This window comes from Hydra viridissima, unplaced genomic scaffold (assembly GCF_058129835.1).
Source record: "Hydra viridissima isolate aposymbiotic clone 2 unplaced genomic scaffold, HvirCarnegie_v1 scaffold_4, whole genome shotgun sequence".
Lineage (NCBI taxonomy): Eukaryota > Metazoa > Cnidaria > Hydrozoa > Anthoathecata > Hydridae > Hydra > Hydra viridissima.
In genome coordinates, this window is record NW_028324303.1 from 15,185,101 (window position 1) to 15,210,812 (window position 25,712).

At 25.5% G+C, this 25,712-nt stretch overlaps 1 protein-coding gene across 4 annotated transcripts; it reads left to right on the forward strand.

The window, feature by feature from the left end:
• Positions 1–561: 561 nt before the first annotated feature.
• LOC149890076 (uncharacterized) lies at positions 562–25,517 on the forward strand. Of its 4 annotated transcripts, XM_090085838.1 has the most exons (25): positions 562–1,860; positions 2,007–2,066; positions 9,234–9,296; positions 9,428–9,488; positions 9,751–9,953; positions 12,394–12,550; positions 12,789–12,896; positions 13,416–13,537; positions 14,054–14,128; positions 15,653–15,716; positions 15,988–16,044; positions 16,978–17,234; positions 17,363–17,419; positions 17,677–17,770; positions 18,067–18,183; positions 18,374–18,424; positions 18,618–18,668; positions 18,863–18,910; positions 19,553–19,603; positions 22,004–22,260; positions 22,526–22,582; positions 23,876–23,966; positions 24,075–24,125; positions 24,750–24,821; positions 25,127–25,517. In XM_090085838.1, exons 1-25 carry the CDS (start codon positions 1,669–1,671, stop codon positions 25,198–25,200), a joined length of 2,490 nt encoding a protein of 829 aa, XP_089941964.1. In that variant the 5' UTR covers positions 562–1,668; the 3' UTR covers positions 25,201–25,517. The 4 variants fall into 4 exon arrangements, with proteins under 4 accessions (XP_089941964.1, XP_089941965.1, XP_089941967.1 ...); XM_090085839.1 differs by lacking the exons at positions 562–1,860; positions 2,007–2,066 and adding an exon at positions 5,968–6,042; XM_090085841.1 differs by lacking the exons at positions 562–1,860; positions 2,007–2,066 and adding an exon at positions 7,772–7,817.
• The last annotated feature ends 195 nt before the right edge of the window (positions 25,518–25,712 follow it).

The window sequence follows — 25,712 nt, forward strand, 5'->3', positions numbered from 1 at the left end:
TTTATTCAGGGTATGTTAAAAAACGCACCAGCATCATGAAAATCATATTAAAAATATAATCATTTTCTCTTTTTTGTGGATGCTGTGAAATATATTTCTATAGTAAATCATTTCTCTTATTTTCAGTTATTGCATTTGGATAGTTCATACTTTTGCACCTTTCTATATACTGTCAAGACCTTCCAGTCTCCTTCCGATATAAGTTTCATTATAGATCAGTTTAAAGTTGTCTTGAAGACGTTTTGTTGTTGGGTGGGAATGGTAAACTTTATAATTTCCAATTATTGCAGTTGTAAAATATTACAAAAAGTAGAAAGTTGTGTTATCTTAAAAATCTTTAGATTATGGAAAAGCATATCAAAATAAAGTCATAAAAATTTACTTTTCTACTTGATCGTTGCCAAATTTCTGATTGATAGACGTAATTTGCAATAAATGCATCGCGAAAAACATTTTTCGTTTAATTATTCATGACGTTAAATAAGACTGAATGTAAAAATACTATCACTTTATCAGTTCGAATCCTATTTAAAAATTCTCTCGTACTGTTTACGTTGTTTTAGTCGTATCATAGATACCAAACATCGAGGATACAATTCTTAATGTAAAAATGTTCAATATAAAGTTCCAAAAGTTGTGGTCAAGTAGTTAATTGATGTCGCTACCGGTAAATTCCCTTCAACTTATTGATTAAAAAAATCAACAATCAAAAAGTTCTTATAAACAAGAAGCGCCATTTTTTTACATGATGGTATTTATGTGTTGGAAATAAGTGTATTTATTTGTAATTACTTTCCCGCGTTAATACTTTTAATCTCTAAAAGTACAAAAATACACGGAAACTATGCTTAAAGTGGTATGTAAGAGGTATGACTAAAAATTAAATACAGTCTCCTTTAGATTCTATGACAAAATGGTACAGCAACAAGCGAGGACAAAAAAACTGAAAAATGTTCTTTTGTAAACTCTTCTAGCACAAAAAATTTGGTTGGCGTATGTAAAAAATATACTTGTGAAACTTAAATCATAATACCTGGTTTTTTTTTTTTTAGGTGCGACAATCGGAATGAGTCTGCTCTTTGCAGCCTACTATTAAGCTACTATTTGCAGCTGATTTTTTTTTTTATAACAAATCATTTTATTGTAGCAACAAATTTAAAGCATGCGCATGCGTAAATTTTTTTTCTTCCTGAGATTTGCGCAAACTTACTTTTTCGGTTTTTTTTTCAAATATTATAAACATTCTCTAAAAATAACAACAACATGTACAATAATCAAAAAACATTTTATGTTACATAAAACTAAAAAGAACAGAAGTTTTTGAAAAGTGTTTTCTTGCAATAAGCGATTAGAAGCGATTATAAAAATAGATAAAATCGGAAAGGAGGTTTGTTATTTTGGATTATATGAATAGGAGTTGTTTCAAAGTGCATTTTAACATTATTAAGATGATACATTTTGATATTTATGATTAGAAATATGAATAAAGATCATTCAAAAGGGCTATTAATTGCCTGATAAGCGACGCTTGAAAGTTAACTCGACTCCTCTTCACTCCACAATCTTTAATTGGTTTTGATTAAAAATGACTTAATTAAAATTATTCATGCAAAATACGTCTCTAATGTTCATAAACTGTATGAAGGCTATTTTAAAAAGAATACGCTAATGCTGAAAAGAAAAATGGACTTTATGCGTTCCTGTGTATTTTTCTTATTACTTCTTCATCTCAAGGTTACCGAGTCATTCTTTTTAGATGCATCCACGTTTAGTTTCTTGAGTGAAGAAACAAATAATCTTAGAACAGCAGAATGGTTCAGATGGGGTCAATTATATTCCTATTGCACTCATTTACAGGTGGTATGTATTTTAATTTTTTCTAATCTGCAATTAATGGCATCAATCCTTTTGTAAAATCTTTTTATTACTTCTATTAGATGTTTGTAAATTTATTTTATTATTTTGTTTTGTTATACTTTTAATTAAAGTAAAAAAAATATTTTTAGCATGAAGATTTCAATTCGTCATCAGTTGATTACAACTGCTACGCATCTTCCTGCAAGCAGGTAGGACGGCATTTTCATAAATATTAACACATTTAGACAATCGATTGTACACCGAACTCTCTTCAATATAAAATTTGTATTTACTTAAAAAGTACGTGATTTTTAGCAAATTACGGATTTTAAAATACTTGAAACTTTGAAGTAAGGACCACAGCTAAGTAAAATTTCTGACTAATTTTTATTTTTAATTTGAGTACGTTACTAATCCTGAGAAATACATACAGTGGCATAAATACATCCATTGAGATACAGAATTTACGCCAAGCTTTGAGCTATTGCACAACAGTGTACTAATGAGTTAAGGGTGCAATAATAGTAATAGTGAAAATAATAGTTATAGTAATAATAATAATAATAATAATGGTAATAATAATAATAATAATAATAATAATAATAATAATAATAATAATAATAATAATAATAATAATAATAATAATAATAATAATAATAATAATAATAATAATAATAATAATAATAGTAATAATAATAATAATAATAGTAATAATAATAATAATAATAATAATAATATAATAATAATAATAATAATAATAATAATAATGATAATAATAATAATAATAATTTAGTAATAGTAATAATAGTAATAATAATTTAATAATAATATTAATGATAATAATAATTTAATAATAGTAATAATAGTAATAATAATTTAATAATAATATTAATGATAATAATAATTTAAAAATAGTAATAATAGTAATAAAAATATTATTATTACTATTATTGTTATTATTATTATTATCATTATTATTATTGCTATTATTATTATTATTATTATTATTATTATTATTATTATTATTATTATTATTATTATTATTATTATTGTTATTATTATTATTATTATTATTTTTATTATTATTATTATTATTATTTTTATTATTATTATTATTATTATTTTTATTATTATTATTATTATTATTATTATTATTATTATTGTTATTATTATTATTATTATTATTTTTATTATTATTATTATTATTATTTTTATTATTATTATTATTATTTTTATTATTATTACTATTATTATTATTATTATTATTATTATTATTATTATTATTATTATTATTATTATTATTATTATTATTATTATTATTATTATTATTATTATTATTATTATTATTATTATTATTATTATCATTATTATTATTAGCCACCTTTAGACGCATATCGCAATTATGTTTAAAGTTATCAAAAGATGATTTGATCAAATGTTTACTGTTAAATTACAAATATAAAAGTTAAACTTTGGAACTTTGTTGCGTAAATGTTGAAAAAAGATTCAGGATTTATAAAAGTTCAGGTTTTTTGGAGCGCTTTTAAATGAGTTCTTGTAGAAAATCAATAAAAAAAAAAAACCTTTTGTATTCAAATATCGTAAACTTTAAAAAAATTAAATTTAAATTTTTTTAAAGTCTGAAAGATTCTGATATTCTCACATAAATTTTACATTTGTATATAAGTTTAGCAGAGATTTGGCATCCCAGTAATCACTTAGAGTAAAATAGACTGCTTTTCGTAAAAAAAAATTTTATTAGATTGAAAGCATGGAAGTTAAATTTTTTCTCTGTTAAAAAACAGCATGACGTAATAAATATTCTAGACAACTTTTCAAAGCTTTTAGTTTGAGATTAGAAAGTTAAGAAAGAATGATAAAAATTTTTAATAAAGATGTAGCTTAAAGCCAACTGTTTATTTGTGCTGCGTACAAAAAACAAGATTAATTATGAAAAAGTCCTCGTTTTTAAGCTCGTAACATAAACGCAACTGCAGAATTAGGATTATTATTCTCTTACATATATTGCATATATATTGCATATATATCTAACATTTATTGCTCTGTTTACTGTGTTTTAAAGCTTGACATTTTAATTCCTAAATTTCTCTAAAAACCCGTAACTCAACAGAATCTGTATAATTCATCGTTGTAAAAACTGTCCATGTAAAGATGTCTTGATACAGTTTTCAAAAAGTCGGTTGTTTTACTGATAATGAACTAGATGAAGAAATTCAATCTTCATTTAGTCAGGGGCAATCAACGAACCGTGCAGATTTAATAAACCAAATTAGAGCTTTTTATGAGCTGATAAAGTTTTTGCTACAATTATTAATATTGGCCAAATAAAGAAATTGGAAAACTAAACATGCATCGTTTTGTCAGACTTCCCTAAAATTTATTTGCTTACTTATTTAAAATGAGAACATTTAATTGGAGCAATGATTTTTACACCCTTCTGTCGCGTATTCTATAAATAACAAACTTGAGTTGTTTAAACTAAGGGTTTAATCCTTTTAGAGTCATAAAAACCTCATAAGATTTGGGCAAATGCTAAGGATGTTAAACACCAAGGGGCGCCAAAACTTAACACAACTAAATCTTTATATTAAATAGTAAACTTTATTGATGAAAGATTAATAAAACTTATAAGCTAAAATTTAAAAAATGACTTTCAGTAATCTTTGTTTGAAATAGTTAATCATTGACTTCGTGATTTCGTAAAACTCGTCTTTACAATCGAACTATCGAGCTCTTACAAAAATACAAAAAAACAAAGAAATGTATTTTAAATTTCTACATACGTAGAAAGTAGTCGGGTAATGTACCGACATGTATATTACCGACAACTTTCTCAATTTGTAGAATTTTCTCAAAATCTAAAATTTACATAAATTATCGTGCTCTTTTTTTCCAAAACCGAAACTTCATTATTATTCGTGATTTTACAGAAATCATCTAATTGTCGAAACTTTTAAATGTATAGCATACTTTTGCATTTGCATACAAACTGCTTTGCAAACATATTTTGCAAAATAAAATACTTATTTACGGACTTGGGTGAAAAACGTACAGAAATTGAAGCTAATGAAAACGCAACAAGATAGAGATGAGGCTTTCGAAAGAGAATAATCGAAGTGACGTTAAACTTAATGCGATTTGCCGAAAACAATAATCAAAAATAATTTATTTTATTTAATTGACGGAAGACACTTTTCTTCATGATAAGATGGATGTATATCTTCTTTGACGTAGCTGAGTCGTTAAAATAAAATTATTCTGAACAAAATTCATTTACAGAATACATTTAAAGATTAACTGATTATTTAAATCTCCAGTGACGAACCTTCAAACAATTATTTTTATCGTTAGTTATCACCGATAAAATAAGGCTTTATAAAGAGATTTTTTAACACCAACTTCAGTTTGATTTTTAAAAATTATTTACTATTATTGTATTGATATTTTTGCATTTAAAAAATATATTGTATGTTTGGATTGCATTTTTTATCTGATACTTTAAATCGTCAATATCGTTATTAACTTTAGTTATTATATTTTTAAAATTAACCACAGGAAAAGGTGGTGCCTTTACTAAATTTTAAATCCGCTAAATTTTCAAAATTTTCTTGAGAATACTAATCTTGAATCATATTTTTTAGTTTTAGAAGTTTTATATTTTTTGAATTTCGTTAAAATTGTTGGTATTTAAATTTTAAATCAATTAACACGTATATTTATTTCGTTAATGACGATTGATTTTACGTCTGTTTTTTTTTTACTCGATTAGTATCATCAGCTTTAAAAAATTAAAGGGAAAGTTAGTGAAACGATTTAATTTGAAAAGTTAACGGGAAAGTTTGTGAAACGATTTAATTGATAATTCGTCAATGTTAATGAAAGTTAGTGCAAAATAAACATAAAGTCAAATTAAATTGAAGCAACTTAGTTTTTCGTCTAATATATTCCGAACTATTGTTTAATTTATTGTTCATGTTCCAGATTTGGAATAAAGCGTTTGAATTGTTTCAAAATTTTTATAAAAAGCAAGCGAAAAAGTTTAAGCTTTACTCTTAATCGAATTTTCTAAATCGAATTCTCTTCTCTAACAAAGGGTTGACTAATTCAAAAAAGAGAAAACGTTCAAGTTCGTGACCTTGATGTTTTAACTTTTAAATACAAAATGTAATTATATCAACAACTTATGCATTTCCTGTGTACTATTTGTGAAAGTTAACTGGTTTATGATGTGTAACGGATTATATATTTCCAAATTCGGCTAGTTTTAATTTGTTATAAAATTGCTTTAAATATCAAGAAAAAAGAGTTTAAATTAAGAACAGTGCAACTTGTTGAAACTATTTCATTATAGTCAGCGATTAAAGGCATTGAGGGCACAGATGAATGTGTTGTTACTTGTTCAACTTTCAAAAATATCCCATTAAGCAAATCGTATTTGACTAAATTTTAATTTGCATATTTCAAAAATAAAATTCTTATTGTTTAAGAAACATTTGAAACTACCACTTCTCTGTCTCCGTACGAGAAATCAGATTTTTATCAGTATATCTTAAAAGTTTCTTTAATTTATGCTTGAAACTAAGAGAAAATTATTAAGATATTAACTTTTTTTGAACAAAAAAATAAATATTGAGTAACATCCAAAATTTCATGATCTAGTTTTCGCTGAAATTTTTCGGTGTCTAAAGGAAAAATGAAATAATTAGATCTCTTCTAGTAAGCAGTTGACAGAGTTGGCTTTCTTTTTCCTTTTCTTCTTGAGATTCTGCAGGTGTGGTATGGGTTAAAATTTCTGATTATCTTGTTCTAAGCCTCTTCAGAAAATGTTCTAATCGGTAGTTTAAAACCAAATCAAAGAAGGTAGCTTGTATAAAGTTGGAGGGATGGTAAAACAGCACGATTTGAAGGTCCCTAAGTCTAGATGCTGACCTCTGCATGCTGCATTAAAAATATTTCTTAGTCTAAGGATTATATCCACATTAACACTAATGTTCAGAAAAAATGTCTCCACAGTCTTTAAAGCCTACTTTACTGGATTTCCCATGTTTTTATTGCAAAATATTTGTTTAAATGTTCTTCTACAATTAGATTTAACACTTCCTTAAATTTATGCTCGATTAAATAAACTTCTGCTTTTATAACTTTCTTTGCTTCCTTTTGATACTATAAAATTGTTGACTTGATGGTTTTTGGGTTAGTTCAAATTATAGCTGATTCATCTTTTCACTTTAAAGTAACTAATGTAATTATGATTGTTATTTACATCTGTGTTAAAATTAGTTTGTTCAAAGTTTTGAATTTAAATAATTTAGAATGTTCTTAATCCAATCCAGTCTTTAAGTAGAAGTTTCTTATTTGACTATCCTTTAGAGCTAATTTGTAAGCTTCTTAAAGGTGATGAATGGTCTATGATTAAACCTTGAGTATTTAGTGGATCTTGCAGAATTTCAGTGATTTTCAGTTATTCTGGAATACATGCTACCTTGACTTTTAGCATTGTTTTAAGACTGAGGTCACCTTTTACATAAAGAAAAATCTTTAATTAGTAGACAGTGCTAATCACTGAAACCAAAGTGTGTTTTCAAAGCCTCAGTGATTTCTGAAGTCATTAATTGTACAGGTGATACATTTTTGGACCATTTCTTAGCTTTGTTAAGTTATTTTGGTGATTTATTGATTGTTCTTCAAAAATCTTCTTTTCCTGGCTGGATTTAGTTTGGATTGATGAAGCTAATACTAAAGTTTCATATTTATCAAATCTTTGTAATTTTGTCCAATTTACATAAAGAAAAAATAAGAATTTCTCAGTTGATTTTAAAAGCTCATTAACTTTTTAATGTAGGAGAAAATAATTATCACCATAGTTGAATTGAAATTGAAGACAGTTGTTGTCAGCAAGATGAATGCATTTATAAAGAAGAAAACAGACTTACCCCTTGGTTAGTCAAAAATTAAAAAAAGTGCTTAAAGCTGCAATTGTTGAAGTCTGGAATCCAATAAGCACAAATGAAACAAAGTTTTTCATTAAATCAGTGCAAGGACACTTTAAGTAAAAAAGATAGATGAACGATAGATCAAGAGGATAAAATATAAAGTATAACGAAAAATGTTTGAAACTTTGATTATCTTTTGTTTTTTGTAATATTTTAATTTGATTTTTAACCTGACTAAACTTGGTTGCATTAAAATTTTTTAATCATTTGGTAAATATTCCAGAATTTTTGTTTAAAGTAATTAATTTATGCAATTTTTGATGTAAAATCTACTAAAAATCCATTTATTTCTTTGCCTAATCTTTTACCTTTGTCATTAAGACAAGGTTAAAAGTATTGATATATAAGACAAAAATAAAGGTATTTGTAAGTTTACTTGAGAAGTAATGTTCGATTAGTTAAAAAAAACTTTACGATCAGTTAAAAAAAATTCTTACTCCATTTAATATGAATTAGGAGAAGGAAGAATTGCCTTGCACAGCATCACAACTGCCACAACACCACCACTGTCACAACACAATTTAGGACTAAAAAATTTTTGTTAACTTTTTCACAAGTCATAGAAATGTTTTCTATCCTTTTTAAATACTTGTATACATAAAATATTTAAATATTATACTGAAAATCCCCAACCTCAGAATAATCTATTCTATAATCTTTTTATTTGATTTTTATTATAATATGGTTGTGAAAATACATCTAAATCATTAATTGATCTTCAGTGAAAATTCATCCTACTTTATTGTTTTAATTTTTAAAAAATTAATGCAAATGGCAATTTAAACAAGGAATGAAGTATACTGCCTAATAGTTTTTTTAAAAAATTTTATCTTACTGTGCTTTCTGATCCATCTCAGAAATGTGATTTGCATGAGCTAATAAATGCTACTAAAACAGTAAAAAATTTAATTTTTGTTCAGTAATTTTTTTAGTAATGTACACTTATCTCTAATTTTTTCCATTCAAATTTAAATTAGTTGTTCTACTTTTAATATGATTTTAGTCATGCAGCTTATGATTTCATTCTGGCATAACATTGAAGTAGTCAAGAAAAATTAAAAGTTTATTTTCAAAAATATTTGGTTGAATTGACTTTTAACTGATTTTCCTTATGGTTTTTAAATAGTGTTACAGACAATATAAATTATTTTTTGTTCTTTTTTTAAAATCAAAAGTAAGTACATTTAGATATTTTTCTACTAGAAAATATATATACAATTATCAAAATCCATTACAGTATTGATTGTTGTACACAACATAACTGTCAATGGTTCTGTTTAAAAATAATAAAAAGAAGACAATAGAAATTTATTTAATTACTTTCTTCAATTTTTTAAAATTCTATTTTGTTCTTATTGTTAGTGTGTGACAGTGTACAATTTTTCACTGCCTTTCAACTTGACAAGCTGCCAGCAGATGTGTAATGTAAGTTAGATTGCATGTGTTTTTATTTTATGTGTTGTTATTTTATTTTATTTAGATTGTATGTGTTGGACATAAGAAAATGATTTTACAAATGTAATCTTTTGTGAGAATTTATATTTCTTTTCTTTTAGAACTCTACTTCATGCAAATCTGGTTGTCTATTCTACAGTAATATTACAAGTAACACCCAAGGTATTATTTGTCAATAGGATGACTGCTTTGTTTTTTTTTCCTTTCTTTCAAATCGATGCTTAAATTGCCTAATTGCCTCAGATGGTTGCTTCTATTTTTTCAACTTAACTTCACTTAATTATTGAGAGGTTTTAAAATAAAGATAATGGTATTTTACATCAACAATTTTTGATTGGCAGGTTCAGTAATGTTTTAATTTTTTGATGTTTTAAAGTTTTATACTTTTGATTTGTGTTTAAATAAGATTTTCATTTTATTTAAGAAAATTTTATGGTTGATGAACAAAACAAGCCAGATTTTAATTCAACATGGGAAGTTCTTGCAATTGATAGACAGTATTATAATGTTACTTTTGAATGGCCGATTATTTTATCTAAAGATGCTTCAATACATAGCATATATTTGATTTCTATCACTGTAAAGAATGACCCATACTTTCCAGGGACTGAAAGTGTGTTAGGTTTTGTAAGTGTTTTAATTTATTTTACTTTCTTTATAGTGTAGAAAAAAAAATTCAGACATTTTAAGGAGTACATCTTTAGGACCATTGCACAATGTGGAATCGTGTGGTCAAAAATCAAAAAAGTCACATTTTAAAACTCCATATTTGACTATAGAATTTTTTTAGGAACACAATGGATAGGAATGTTCTAAGTTACAAATTTTTGGAGATATTTAGTGATGAAGTCAAAAATGTTTAAAAAAAAAAATTGTAAATCATACTCTTAAAGGTTTTTTATTTTGAAAAGCATTTGTTCGGTAAAGAATAAAATTTTCCCCAGATATCTATATATCGTTGTTGTTAGGACCGAAGTTAAATGTAGTTTTTAATAATCACTTTCAAAAAATATCTCTTCGGCTTGTTTTTCAAATTTCCTCTTTAAATCAAAATTTAAGAAAAAATATCTTAGATTTCATCTTTGTTAGACATTTAAAAATTTGTTTAGAATATTTTAATTGAGATGACATGGCACAATTGAATCTATAACGTGTTTACTAATGCCTACAAAAAATTCAGCTTCACATTTTTCACTTTTTTTAGATATTTAATATTTAAGATAATATTCAAATATGAAAAGTTGCATCTGTGTTGAGATCAGTTTGCTTAAAGTTTTGAATTTAAATCTTTCAGAATTTTCTTAATCCAATCCAGTCTTTAATTAAAAAATTCCCATTACTTGACAGATTTTAAGTGGAAATTTCTGCTTATTTGAATACCAAAACAAAATTTTCATCAATAAATTTCAGGGTTTTTTTTATCAGGTAAAAACATGCCATATAATGTTTAAATCTCAAGCCGCAGGTAAAGCTTTCCCATTTTTTAATTGTTTATCAGGAACAAAAATATTTATTGACAAGTTTTCTCCAATCCAATGCTCGAATGAAGTGAAGTTTTAGATATACCAGAAGACCTGATTGTTCTATTCAGAAACATGTTGATCGCGATTAACTGCCAGCAGGAAATTAATTCAAAGAAGTTGGATTTATATTGCATTAGAGATTTAAAAATTATTTCTTGATTTGTATGGTTCTTGGTTTATGATTCCATCTTAAGTGCATAAAGTATTAGCACACACTGCTGGAATTCTGTTGCATTTGCCTGTTCTACTAGAAATAACGCATGAAGAAGCTGTTGAGTCAAGAAAGAAATTATACAAGTATTGTAAAGATTATTATACAAGTATTAAGAAGTATTGTGAACTTTACACTCATACAATAAGTAGGGAAGTGAATTTAAAAGATATTTTTGTACAGACTACAGTATCATCTGGCACTCTTATTAGCTCTAACAACTTGTAAACCCGGTTTTAACTTCCTAATGTTGTAAAAGACTTTTTAATCTTGGATGATTCAGACATAACAAGTGAATTGTGAAATCACCCCTGAAAATATTGAACAGGCAAACTTTAACAAACTTGACAAAATTAATGAAAAATGTAAAGATGACAAAAATTTGGGTGAAAGTTCTGACACAGAATAGGTTTAGTAATAAGACAGTTATTTTAATGATATAAAATGTGATATTAAAGGTTTATAATAAAATCAATTCTTTTTAAGTAAATTTGAAGTTTTTTTCAATTTTTTCAAAAATTGGCCAAGTTTCTCATAAACTATTTAAGCTGGAAGAACAAAAATTTTACTGAGGCTAAGTTATCATAGAATAACCAAAAAAATTCCTTAAACTTTTTACTTAACAAAGTTTTGATTTTTAGCCATCACAATTTACTGAAGTTCCACACTGTGCATTGTAGAAAAAAATGTTTTAAATCTATTTGAAGTAGTCCAATTTTCTGTAAAACATTAAAATGATGCAGGAGTTTTAAAGCAAATTGCATGTAAGAATTCTAAATTTGTTTTTATGTCTTTAAGTTTGTTTGAAAAAATTAAAAAATACTTTATTAAAATACTTTACAAATTTTTTTTTAGTTGTAATTTTTAGTTGTATTTGAATGTGTGATATCCAAACAATTTATTTAAATACAAGTAATAAGTATTAACATGTTTACCGTTTTGAGTCAATAGTTTTTTTTATGGTTAAATACTATTTAATGTTTAATACAATTTTGTAATACATTTTTACAATTTTATAATTTTACAATTATCTATAACTAATTTTCACCTTTATACAGAAAATAATTAGACCTTTCCAAATAAGGCATCCTTGTAGCTATTTTGTTGTCTCAGGGCCAATTTTGAACCAATTAAAAGTAGTTGGTTAAGCTAAAAGTTCTTAATTTATTTGCGTTGTTTTGCACAAATGATTTATTTACATATCATTTTATCAGTTGTTAAAGATATAAATGCTTTTAATATATTTGTTACTAACTTTTTACTGCAGCTGTTTTTACAAAGTTTTTTTACTTTTTTTAAATTTTTGTTTTGAGTTTTTTTCTTCTATATATAGGTTGGTGAAAACACTTTCATGCTAGAGGAAAAAGTTGTTTGCAACAATATTTATCCCATATCTGGTTATGATGCTGGAACATTATTTCAATTGAATGTCTATCCTGTTAACTTTAATGGATACAATCAATCGAGCAAACTATCTTCAAATTTTACAAGTAGGTAATTTCAAATAATTCCTATTTATTGTTAAATTTTTTTGTTCTTAATAATAACCAAGTTTTAAGAAACTTGAGAAACAAGTAACTAAACTTTATATTTGTTGATGTTAGTAACTATTGAACCCTCAAAATCAGAACGCTAAAATAATATCTACAAAAATAAAGATTCTTCTTCCATGTAGCTCAAGATAATGTTAAGATTATTTTTTTAAAAAATATTTTTTGTTTTGTTAAGCATTTACAAACCCAGGAGGCTTGAACAACTTTTCTTTAAATGATATTAAGTACACAAGAGCTGGTATTATACAGTTGGAATGGGTTGCTAAATGGACTTATCCAAAAGGTATTTCGCTTTGATTTTTCTTTCAAAACTTTAGTATATTAACAAAAGTTTAAAAAGTAAATCTTTTTTCTATTAACTATAAATTTCACTTTATTTTTACTTTTTTTTTATATTAACTGACAATTTTTATTAGTTTTATGATAGACACATATATGTTTATTCATATTCTTTGTGTTTCTTTTATTTAGCATATTTTTATAAAAGAAACATCAAAGATTATGAATAAATATATTACATTGGTATCATATGATAAACATGATGCTTAATAAATTATGAATGATGCAATAGCATTGTGACGATGTCTTATGCAATATAGCAGGCACCAAAGTTTGTGCAAATAATGCTACAAAACCTGTTTTATTTATACCCAATTAACTATCAATCATGTTAGTATTGTTTAATTGTTTATATACAGTTATACTTACAAAGTATGTCTTTATACAATATGCATTTATACATGAAGTATGTTGCAATTTTTAACTAAATATACAATAAATGTTGTTTCAATATTTTTTTTAGATTTTGAAAATTTTTACAATACAATTGAGATCATTTTTCAATACAAATATTGTAGCACACTAAGTTATTCGACGTTATTTTCATTGGGTTTGGTAAATGTAAATCGCTACATCTCATCATTGGTATTGTAATATTGTTTTATTACATATATTATTTATTTTTACATATATGTTATACATATTTTTATGATTATTACATGTTTGGTTATCCTTTTAATTTTAATTTTGAAATAGACTGTTCCAAAAATAAAATTCATGTAACAATATAAAAGGTTTTTATGAAAAAAAATTTTTCAAGCTTATAGTTGAGCATGTCTGTCACCTGGTCATGTTGTGAAAAATAGTTATTAACACAAACTATACTAGGTGTTAAGAAAATATCATTTAGTGGAGATCATTTAAATAAGACTACAATTTTGCATTAAAATAGATTGCTGTTGTAGATACTACTTTTATAGTCTCTTTAATATATTTGAATTCAATGGTGTGTTGATGTTTGTGCATCTGTAATTTCCTTGATCATTTGCAAATACTTCTTGAATTAAAGAAGGGATATTGCACCTTCTTATTCTAGTTTTACTGGTGTATTATTTTTAAAGAAGAGCTTTAAATGCTAAAACTTTTTTTCTTTTTTTCCAGAAAGATATGCAAACAAATATCAGTTTATTTAACACTGATGATGATGATCTCAATGAATGCGGGATTGAAGCTGTAGTATGTTTATGAATAATTTTCTGTTATTTTTATTTTTACTTTTTTTAATGTTATTTTTGATATTTTTGTAGTTTGGAGAATTTATTTATGGTAAGCTTGACCATTTCAAGATTTTTTTTTTTTTTTTATAACAACCTCATCAAACAATTTTTTAAAATAGGAACTTGCAGTTGATGGTGACTTTATTTTGGAGGTGTTAACTTGTTTGAAGCACTTGTTACTCATGAGAAATTATTTTGACTCAATTTTATTAAAAACTTTATTTTTCTATTTTAAGTTTTTAGCTAGAAAACTGTAGAGAAAGAAAAGCATTATGAAAAGAATTAAAGTTAGCCTCATTTTTTTAAAACTAATGCTAGCTGTAATTAAGTATAAAAAGTAAAGTTGCAAAAAAGTATTATTATAAATACAAATATCTACTTTAAAAGTTTATAAAAAAATGAAAACATTTAGTAAGTTCTGTTTATTTTATTTCAATAATTATATAAACTGTTTAAGTTTTTTTATCATTAAAGTTTTCCATTAAACAATAATTCTATTTTAAAATATATTCTTTCACACTTTATTACATAAAACTAAAAATAGTGATTTCAGCTAAATATTTAAACAATGAACACGCCATTATTTTAGTACTGAGTAGTTTAGTGTTGGTCAAGTTGGTTTTATAAGCAGGTTTTAATAGATGATTGATTTCATTTATCACATCACAACCATGTAAAAAAAAAAAACCTTTCTTTTTTCCAGATTGTCTGTTAGTACTTTACAACTCTCAAACAAGAAAACATCAAAGGCCTGCAAGAAAATATTTGATTTAAGAGATATATTTAATTTTTACAGCAACTTATATAATTGCATGTATCCTTGAAAAAACCTTTGCTAACACAAAGCAGTGCTAAAATGTTAAGATATTTTATTGTTATTTATTTTGTTGTTATGACTTCAACACCATTATGTTGCATATCAAAAAAGCATTTTTTGTTTTCTTAACATACAACATAATGGATTTGGAATGAAAAAGTGTAGTAATCCTGTTTCAATATAGTTATCTAGCTATAGAAGCATAGCCGTAAGGTAAGTAGGACATGTATTGTATTTTTTTCGAGCTATTAGTGAAGCACAAGAGTTTGGTAAAATTACAGTGAAGCACAAAGTTTGGTAAAATATGAAACTTTTTAAAGACAACATTTATTTTAAACAAAATGTTTAAAAAAATTAAAGCAATATTTTTTAGGTTTATTAAAACATAAAAATTTTTAGGTTTATTAAGACATAAAAATCTTATTTTGGTAAAATCTATTTTAGTAAATCTTTTTTAATACCATCTGCCATTGCAGCAAAATTAAGAACTAAGCCCACATTAAAAACTAAACATCTGGTGTGCAAAACTGTTAAGATTTATAATCTGACTTTTTTTTAAATTTTAAATAGTTGTTACTTTCAAGTCAACATAAATGTTATAATAAATTTTAATCTACATTATTATATTTTTAGTTTTTTTTTTATTACTTTTTTAAATATTTTAAGGTTGTTCCAAGAATTGGTCAATGTAGCACTGGTGCAATTTTAACCTTTACATATAATTACACAGGTTTGAAATCTTTACAGCTCTGAACTTTTATGAAATAAACCAAATATAATTTTTCAAGTTTCATGTTTCATATTTTACTCAAATAAAATTCCAAAAGAGCTGTCTTGAAAGAGTTTTCAAAAGCTTTTTTTAACAATTTTTGAACAGAATCATCGATTGAATGACATTTGGTTGTCATTTTCTTTATATTAAAAATGATCTCCAATTTATTTGTTTCCTTTTTTTAAAATTTTTGTAATGATTGTTTTTTGTATATTCATGTTATTTTTAGGGTGTAAATCTGTTCCTGATTATGATCCAAATTACTGTCACCCTGCAACTACACCAAGTAATTTTTAGTCAATGAAGATAGTTACAATTTTTGAAAATGCAAATTGAAAACTCTTGATTTCAATTGTCACTTTAGTGACAATAGCAGTTCATACTTCCGTGTTTTTTTTTTACTTAATTTAGTTTTTACATTAAATCTTTTTGACTATATGACAAAAGTGGTGTCATTTTTAAAAAAAATTAAATAAGCTAATCCTAACTAATTTCAATCTTACACAGGATCAGTTTTGTTCATTTCATTATATTCACAAAAGAGATTATGGGTTTAGCATCAGAGTGTTTATTTCATGGCTACATCAGGTCCTCTAATAGAAAATAAATTTTCACTTGAAGTAAAAGTCAATGAACTTAAGTAACTTAAGATTATGGGTTTAGCATCAGAGTGTTTATTTCATGGCTACATCAGGTCCTCTAATAGAAAATTAAGTATTCACTTGAAGTAAAAGTCAATGAACTTATGTAAATTCAAAATGCTGAATTTTTTTTTGTTGATTCTTTTAAAATTTTAATATTAATATTACATATTAATATTAAATCAGTAGGAAATTTTAAAAACATGTTAAAATTTATGGAAGCATTCATTGCTCTAAATTTATCATGGTGCTGGATCTTGATTTATTATCATTTTTGCAGATGTTCAAAAATAGATGAAGTTTTAAACATCTATGAAAATCCACATCCAGACTAATTATGCAAAATGTCTATGAGAAAAATGTTTTTCAATATTTAGCTTACAGAAGATATGTCACATGATATATATCACATGTCACATGTCACATGAGAACCCATTTTTTCTTAAAAACTCCTAAAAGTTTTGTAAAAAAATCTTTCAAACAAAATTTCTATGTAAGATCAAAATTTTACTTTGACTTGATTAATGCATGTTGGTTTTAAATATTATTCATTTTTATATTGAAAATTATTTATTTAGAGCCTACAGATCTTCCAATATCCAATAAGAAATACAACATTAGTGAGATGTATTACTTGGGAAAAATTGATAATTGCAACACTAGTATAAGTTGTGGAAACTACACATATCAGCCATTTTTTAACATAACAGTGTTTTGGGACAAACCTGCAACTTCATATCCAATAATTAACTACAGAATTGCATATGGTACTCTTCAAGATCTCAAAACTAATGTTATATTAAAAATACCATTTAATGATGTAACCATTCCGCCGGTAAACAGCTTTCTTTTTTATTTCTAATATTCAAAAAGTAAAAATACATATTTTAACATCACCTATTAAAAATGATTTCTTTTATATCAATTTTTAACTTTTGATTTTTTTTTTTTTTTTTTTTTTAGGATTCTTTATCATACTGCATTACTGGAGTAATTCCTGGAACATATTTTGGTTTTTATGTAAATTCACTTTATTTTTGTTTGAAAATCATTTAGCTTAAAATTTAAATCTTTGATTTATGAAATGTAACAAAAATATGTATGTACAAAAAATCACAAAACAAGTAAGCCAAGTTGTAGTGTTTTACATTCAGCTGCTGTTTTCCTTTTTGCTTAATCACTATAAACATTATAAACACTAACAAACTATTTTTCCAAGAAGATGAATTTCAAGCAGATGTGGATTTATAATTAAAAGTAAATTGTTTTATTTGTAGATACATGCAACTACTGAGACACCAGACAACCCCTTTAGACCATTACATAGTGATGAGTATTTAAAAATACAAGTTCCTCCAGCTGTAGCATTATGTAAGCTGTTTGATGTATGATTTTGTCTTAAAGAGTGACCTTAAATTTGTGCAATTTTGTTTTTATAAAAAGAAAATGTTAGTACAAATGTGGCTTTATAAACTAAACAGTTCTCATTTTAAAACTTTTTATTCATTTTGTTACTCTGACATGTTTATTTTATTCATTTTGTTACTCTGACATCTGACTGTTCATCTGTTATTTATGCAGTAAGGCTAAGTTCATAACTATAAAAGCAGTAGTAGATTTTTAAAAAACATTTTGTTTTACAAGTTTAAAAATCAAAGTTTTTTTAGCATCTCCAACAACTGATAGTAGTACACAAGATCCAGAATTTTCTAATGAAAGTAGTACACAAGATCCAGGATTTTCAACTGAAAGCAGTACACAAGATCCAGGATTTTCAACTGAAAGTAAGTTCTAAGAAATTGACATTACTACCAAGTTTTTTTATTTAAAAAAAATTTGCTTTGTAAAAATGTTTCTTATGTCTTAAATCTTTTTATTAATTTTTATCTTTATATTTAATCTTTTAAAAGATGTTTGTCATATTTTGCTACTAGATAACATCATAACCTTGAAGCTGTATTTTTCTTTCAATAGCACCATTCTCTACTGCAAATGAAACACAAAACACTAAAAGTTCAACGAGTGGTATGTTGCTTTAAAGTGAAAATTTTGAAAAAGCTGAAGCTCTTTTTGTTACTTAAACAAGTGTTTGAAAGATAATCTGTTGATTATGAAGCAAAGCTAAGTTCATAAGAATTAATCATCTTAAATTTAAAAAGAAGACTGATATTTAATATTTTATAGTTTTATGGGTTTAAAGAATCAATGATTTTTTTAGCACCTTCAACTTCTGTGGAAAGTACACAAGATGCAGGACTTTTTACTAAATGTAAGTTCTATTAAATTTTCTGAAAGAATTTTTGATAAAATTTTTAAATTAAAATAATGTTTTGTAAAAATGTTTTTTATATCCTAAATTTTTTTAATAGCATTTATCAATAATGCTTTATTTTTGAGAAAGTGCATGTTGTAATATTTTTCAAATGATTTTATTCCTTCTAAGTATTACTTTTGTTTCAATAGTGCCACCTACTAAAAATGAAACACAAGATGTTGGAACTTCAAGCAGTCGTAAGTTGCATTAAAGTAGTGTTTCTGAGATCATTCAGGAAAATTTTAGTTTAGAACAGAAATTATCTAAAGAATAACTTTGATAAGTTCAAAGAAAATGATTATGTTTTGTAAGCAGCAATATGATTAAGATGTGTGGTTAAGTTGTATATTTTGTGCATTTTTGGCAAAAATTATCTAATATTATAGTCTTATTACATATCTCAATCATGTTATTTGCATGTATTTTATTTATACACATTTATTTAACACAAAAAATTTATGTTATTTACATTTCTTGTATGTTTAATTTAAATATTAAAATATTCAAAAATACAAGCTCCTGCAGTTACAGCACTGTAAGTTATTTGTTAGAAAGCCATAAAAGTATTGTTAAATAATCTTAAATGTTTTTATTTTTTATGTTGTAATAAATATAATTACCATTTTGGTTTTATGTAGTCAATTTTTCTTACTTTGAGATATATTTTTATTGTAGATGAATGTATCTTTGTTGCCAAGACACTTTGTTGCTAAGACATAAAGTTTCTTAAAAATTTGAGCTTTTTGTTTGTGAGATTTTTAATTTTTAGGCTCAAAGCAAAAACCAGAAATTTTGCTCTTTTTTTGCTCTATTTTTTAGATAAATGTTATTTTTTGTAGCACTGCCAACAACAGTGAGAAGTTTGACAAATCCAGCAACTTCTATGTCACGTAAGTTAATTTGTTTTGTATGAATACGAGTGCTACAGATATGTTGGTAATTACAGTGAAAAAGTTTTTTAACAAATTGTGTTCAAAATATATTTTTTGATAAACAATGTTATGTAAAGTCATGTTTTCTTAAATTACATCTCAAACCTATACTCTTGTTTGAATAAACTTCTTACATTTTAATTTTGATAAATCTTATTTTATCTGCAGTTTGCAACAGCAGATTTTGTTACAGACTTTTCATATTTATTGATTATTTTATTATTATTGTTATAGTTTTTTTGTTCTGACTACACAAACAAATAAAGTTCACTTGTGTAATGTTTCTTCAAAAATGAAGTTTATAGAATATTAGGCTATTCATTTATGCTTAAAAACTGAATGCTAACTAATATTTTACTAAAAAACAGCAGTCTCAGTAAAATTATATCTTTGCGTAAATAGATTAGCACTTTAGCAAAATCTCTGCAGCAGTTTAGTGTTCAAGCATAGCTTATGTTATTTTACTGAATTTACAACTCCTGGTTATTATAGCAATAGCATTTTAAAAGAAAAAACATATATGTTTTTGAAATTTTGTATCTTTTTGTCTTTTTGAAATTGATTTTTGAAATAAAATTCCGATATAAAATCTGATAATATTTTATTGAAGTCACCCATCATGTTTGTTTCTTTTTTCAGTTAATACTCATTTAAGACTATGAATGAGGGCTTTTAAAGAGCTCAAGATATTTTTGCTAAGTAACTTTTTATATACAACATTGGGATTAAATGATACCTAACTCAAAATTTAAAATTGTTTGCTAAACTTTTAGTCAAAGAATAAATACAACTGGGAAAATTAGCATTTTAGAGAAACCTTAGGGACCAAATCTAGGCACCAAACTGTTGGTTTCTTTTCACTAACTGGTGGCTGCAGTAAATTAGTTAAGCAAACAAGTGGAATGTTATATTTTTCACTAGCTTCTACATCTCCCTGAAATAAATGGGAATTTAAATACTCACAAATCTTTTAATAAGTAATGTTTTTTTTTCATTTTCTTTCTTAAAGTGTGGCATTGGAATATGAAATAAAAAACAATCAGTTTTGTCATAGTTTGTCATTTAAACTGTAATTTTTTTTCATGTTTGTCATTTAAACTATGATTTTTTTCATGTTTAATTTAAACTATGATTTTTTTCATAGTTTAATTTAAGCTATGGTTTTTTAGATTGTGTTTTGCCCTAGCATCACATTACGAGTAGCTATGTATACTGTATCTTGTGACAGAGTTCCCCCCCAAATAATTTCCACTGAATATCAAGCAGAAGTGAAGATTGCAATTGTTCTTAACTTTTTTATAGCACTTTTTTTTACATCTGGTGTCTCTCAGGTTTATTCTTTATAAAACCAAGGCTTATATGTTGGGATGCCTTAAAGCTTTTGTTGGTGTCATCAAATTATTTTTTATATGTCTGTTGTTTGTTGTTGCACCTTTTTAGTGACTGCTGACTGTTAGAGCTTCTCTAGGGAACCATTTTTCAATAAACAAAAATTATTTTAAAAAAATTTTATTTCAGGGTTTTGTTTATTCAAATGATGCAACTACCACTTTAACTCTACTTGTGTTTTATTGAACATAGAAAAGATTTTTAATTTTGGTTACACAGGAACATCTATTTTGGTTACACAGGAACATCTATTTTGTTGAGCACATAAAAAGGCCTTTTTAAATCATAGTTAAACATTTTATCAACAAAATAGATTTGTTCAGCAAAAATGATGGAATTTAAAATTGTAAAAATTTGAGTTAACAAAAAAAAAAATTTAATAGTAGGCAGACATACTCTAAGCTGTAAAACAAAAATGTTTTTAACAAAAAAAAAAAAAAAATATAGGTGAATATTTTTCCCACCTGAAAAGTTCATTTAAATTCTTATTCAATTAAATTATGTCACTCTGATTAACACAAGCTTACAAGATTTAAATGTATTTGTGCAATTAAACAATTTAAGTTTGAAATTATGCTTGTTTAAATATTTGACAGAACTTAGACGATCAATTTTATGATTGAAAATGGCATTAAAATGGCCATTTTCAATCATAAAAGTTAATAGAGGTGATCAAAGACTTTGTTATCTTTTGGGAAAAATTTGACCATTGGAGTGGTCAAATTTTTCCCAAAAGATAAAAAAGTCTTTGATCACCTCTATTAACGAAAACACTGACCACCACAATTAAAAAATCCAGCAAGTTGTGACTTGTTTCAAAAGCATATTTTTTATTGTGTTAAATTTGTTAAAACTTGATGAAAACAAACATTTGATTTAAAAATTTATAAAAAAACATTTCATTTTATTGCTACATTTTTTTTTAACTTTTTCACAATTTGATTATAATTATCTTTCTTTTTAAATTAGAACCTACCACTACAATGAATTTCAATAAGCGCTACAACATTAGTCAAATATACTCAAAAAAGTTAGCTAGCTGTAACAACAATAACATTTCGTGCAATAACTATTCATTACTGTCATTTTACAATATAACAGTGTTTTGGGACAAACCAATCATTTCATCTCCTATAACTGGCTACAAACTTGCATATGGTGCTCTTCAAGAATTCAAAACCAGTATTGTATTAAGCACACCATACACAATACAAACAGTTTCTCTGGTAACCTTTTTTTTTTTTGGATTGTTTTTTTTTTAGAGTGAGAATGTAACAAGTTACATCTGTTATAAAAAGTTTAATGTTTTTTACTCTCAGATTTTTAGTTTTTTATAGTATATTGTGTTAATATATTATTAATAGTAATATAGTATTAGTACTACATATTTTTTATATTACATTATAATTTATATATATATATATATATATATATATATATATATATATATATATATATATATATATATATATATTGTTTGTTAACATTTAGGATACGTTATCTTACTGCATTACTGAAGTTACTCCTGGAATATATTTTGGTTTTTATGTAAATACACTTTTTTTTGGCTTGCATCTCAGTTGATTAAACTTAACATTTAAACATTTACACTACAAATACTAAAACAGAAATTATTACAAATTATCTGCAAAAGTTGTAAAAAAAAAAAAAAAGAAGTCAAAAGTTATACATCTGCCATTCTGCTTAGTATTGATCTGTAGGGGATACCAGGACACATAAAAACAGGACTATTTGGAATCACTTTGAAACAAGAGTGGGCTATAAATAAAATAGTTTAGTTGTAAACTTTTCTAGTTTAGGTGTAAATTACTTAATTGTTTATTATTGCTGTAATTTAAGTGGAATTTGATAATAAAAAAAAAAAATTTTTGTTTTTCATAAAATTTTTACCAAAAATAACAAAAATTACATCACAAGTAATCACTTAGCTTCCATATACAAGCAATAAACCGAGAGCTGTTGTAAGATACCCATGGTGTGCAGAAGAAGCTAGGGTTGAAGATAATATATTAATGAATAATTTAGGAGATGAAAATGCATCATCCTTATAATTGGCCAGAAGATAAAAAAATTTAATTAAGATTCAAATGAAAGTAATAACCTTTGATTTATCTTAGTTCCAAATGATTTGAAAACACAAACCAAGTGATATCAGAGGCTTCTTAAAAAAAAAGTTATGAAAATTACACAATTTACAATGAATATAAACTATATTTCTGTAAATTTATTTAACATCATTTAACTTCACTTCTAAAGTACCAGGTCTGTTGATATGAACCTCTTAAAAGTTCATAAAGAGTTTTAAAATATTAATCATATTTTTGAAACAAACTGAACAAACTAAATGACATCAAGTAGTCCTATAGTCGGTGAACCTGTAGTTGGTGGTCCTGTTTGATGTAACTTAGGTTGAAATATTTATACCTCTACCTAACAAACGTTTTATTATAAATCATCCAAATTTAATATAAGCATTGATAGTAGTTAATAAAATAAATTGAATTGTTAATTTGCACTATTATCAAAAAAATATAATTTCACTTTTTTTTAAGTTTGGCTATGTGAAAAATGGTTCAACCTGTGCCACTCATAAACTATATTGTTACAAACCAGTTAGAAATAATGATGAAGCAGATTTTCTACACATCGTTATCTGATTGTATGAGTAGCGTTTTATTTAAATAGGACAGAGTTGATTTTGCTTCTTAAAAAAAAAAAGAAAAGCTTTTGACTTCTTATGGAATTAAAGTTATTTTTGTTTTAAAAATATTAAATGCATTTATTAATAACAGTAATAAACAGTGGATCTTTTGTCTGTAGATACATGCGATCACTGGGACGATGGACAGCTCCTTTAGACCATTAAATAGTAATGAGTATTTAAAAATACAAGTTCCCCCAGCTGCAACATGTAAGTTGTTTGCTTCAACATTCTCTTTTAAGTAGTAAGCCTGTTAAATTTGTACGATTTTCTGATGGGTGACATCATAACCTTGGAGCTGTATTTTTCTTTCAATAGCACCATCCTCTACTGCAAATGAAACACAAAACATTAAAAGTTCAACGAGTGGTATGTTGCTTTAAAGTAAAAATTTTGAAATAACTGAAGCTCTTTTTCTTACTTTAACAAATGTCTGCAAAAATCATCTATTGATTATGAAGCAAAGCTAAGTTCATAAGAATTAACCATCTTAAATTTAAAAAGAAGATTGATATTTAAAAGTTTATAGTTTTATGGGTTAAAACAATCAATGACTTTTTTTAGCACCTTCAACTGCTGTGGGAAGTACACAAGATACAGAAATATTAAATTTTATGAAACATGTTTTTCGGATTTACTAAGTCCAAGATTTTATACTATAAAATCTCATAGTTCTCTTATTAATTGCGATTATTTACACACAAAAAAAAAAAAAGGAAAAGAAGACGTTATTTATTTGAAAAAGAAATTTTAGGGAGAAAAAAAAAAAGATTATATTAAAAAAATAATAATAAAAAACGTGTTTTTAAGCGAGAAGATCGAACTTCGAACCCTGCAATTATCCCCCTCCCCCGCCCTCCCCCAAAAAAATAGATGAATAAAAAGCTCGATCTTCTCGGCTCGAGCCAGCAAGTCTTATCCTAAGTCTTTCTAACAACTTTTTTTGGAGAAAGTGCTTGCTGTAATATTTGTTAGATGACTTCACCCCTTTAGGTTTTACTTTGGTCTCGATAGCGCCATCTTCTACTAAAAATGAAACGCAAAACGATAAAAGTTCAATGAGTGGTAAGTTTAAAGCATAGAGTTTTAAATTGTTTGAAACAGAAGTTTTAAATCGATGATTGTACTTTGTAAGCGGCTTTTTGTTTGGGATATAGGTAAGGTCATCAGTGATAATCTTCAGGGTTTGTGTTGTTTTAGTTTTTTTCAGAGAATAAAGTATAATTTACTTGCCAGCTGAGTTGTTAGTTTTTTCTATCAGTGTTTCTCAAACGGTTGTTTTTTTTCAAATTTGTGGATGTTGCTTTAGCTTCTTTTTTTATTAGTTTAAATTGGTACTAATTTTTTAGTAATTTATAAGTATTTTTTAGGCAGTGGGCGCACCTACGCAATCATTACTTTAGTTCCGGTGATAATTACGCTATTGCAGTCCTTGTTCAACTAAAGAAAATCTTCAACTGGAGGATTCTTTTTTTCCCTGTAACTTGTTCACACTACTTAAGCAAAAACTCAAACCGCATTTGGTGTGGAACTGCACAAAAAGTTGAAACCATCACCATGTACCTTAGAGTTGAAACAAAATCAAATACTTTTTTTCAAATAATTTTTCTTTTAAAAATATTTGAAAAAAAGTATTTGATTCAAATAATTTTTTTCAAATAACTTTTTTTAAAAGGAAAAACGTTATGTTATTTTATTTTTAGTTAAAAAGTTGTTAAAGCTGTTAATATTGTTCTGATAATATAATTATGACATCATCAATATAGTTTTTTATATTTTAATTGAAAGTTAAACGAGCGAAAGATGTAAGTAAACATCGACATTTGATTTTTAGATTTATTTTTTTTTAACGAATAGTAACCAACTTCTATACTAGTCTTTTGATATCAAATTTTATGAAGTTTTTATATAAATCTTTACGCGTTTAAAACAGCAAAGCTTTTTGCTGAGACAAGT

Bases quoted from the DNA above. Each gene is read 5' to 3' on its own strand.
- LOC149890076 (XM_090085838.1), top strand. From the start codon at position 1,669: ATGCTGAAAAGAAAAATGGACTTTATGCGTTCCTGTGTATTTTTCTTA. The intron at 9,954-12,393 runs GTAAGTGTTTTA...TTCTATATATAG, and splicing joins CTGAAAGTGTGTTAGGTTTT to GTTGGTGAAAACACTTTCAT. The intron at 18,184-18,373 runs GTAAGTTCTAAG...TTCTTTCAATAG, and splicing joins TCCAGGATTTTCAACTGAAA to CACCATTCTCTACTGCAAAT.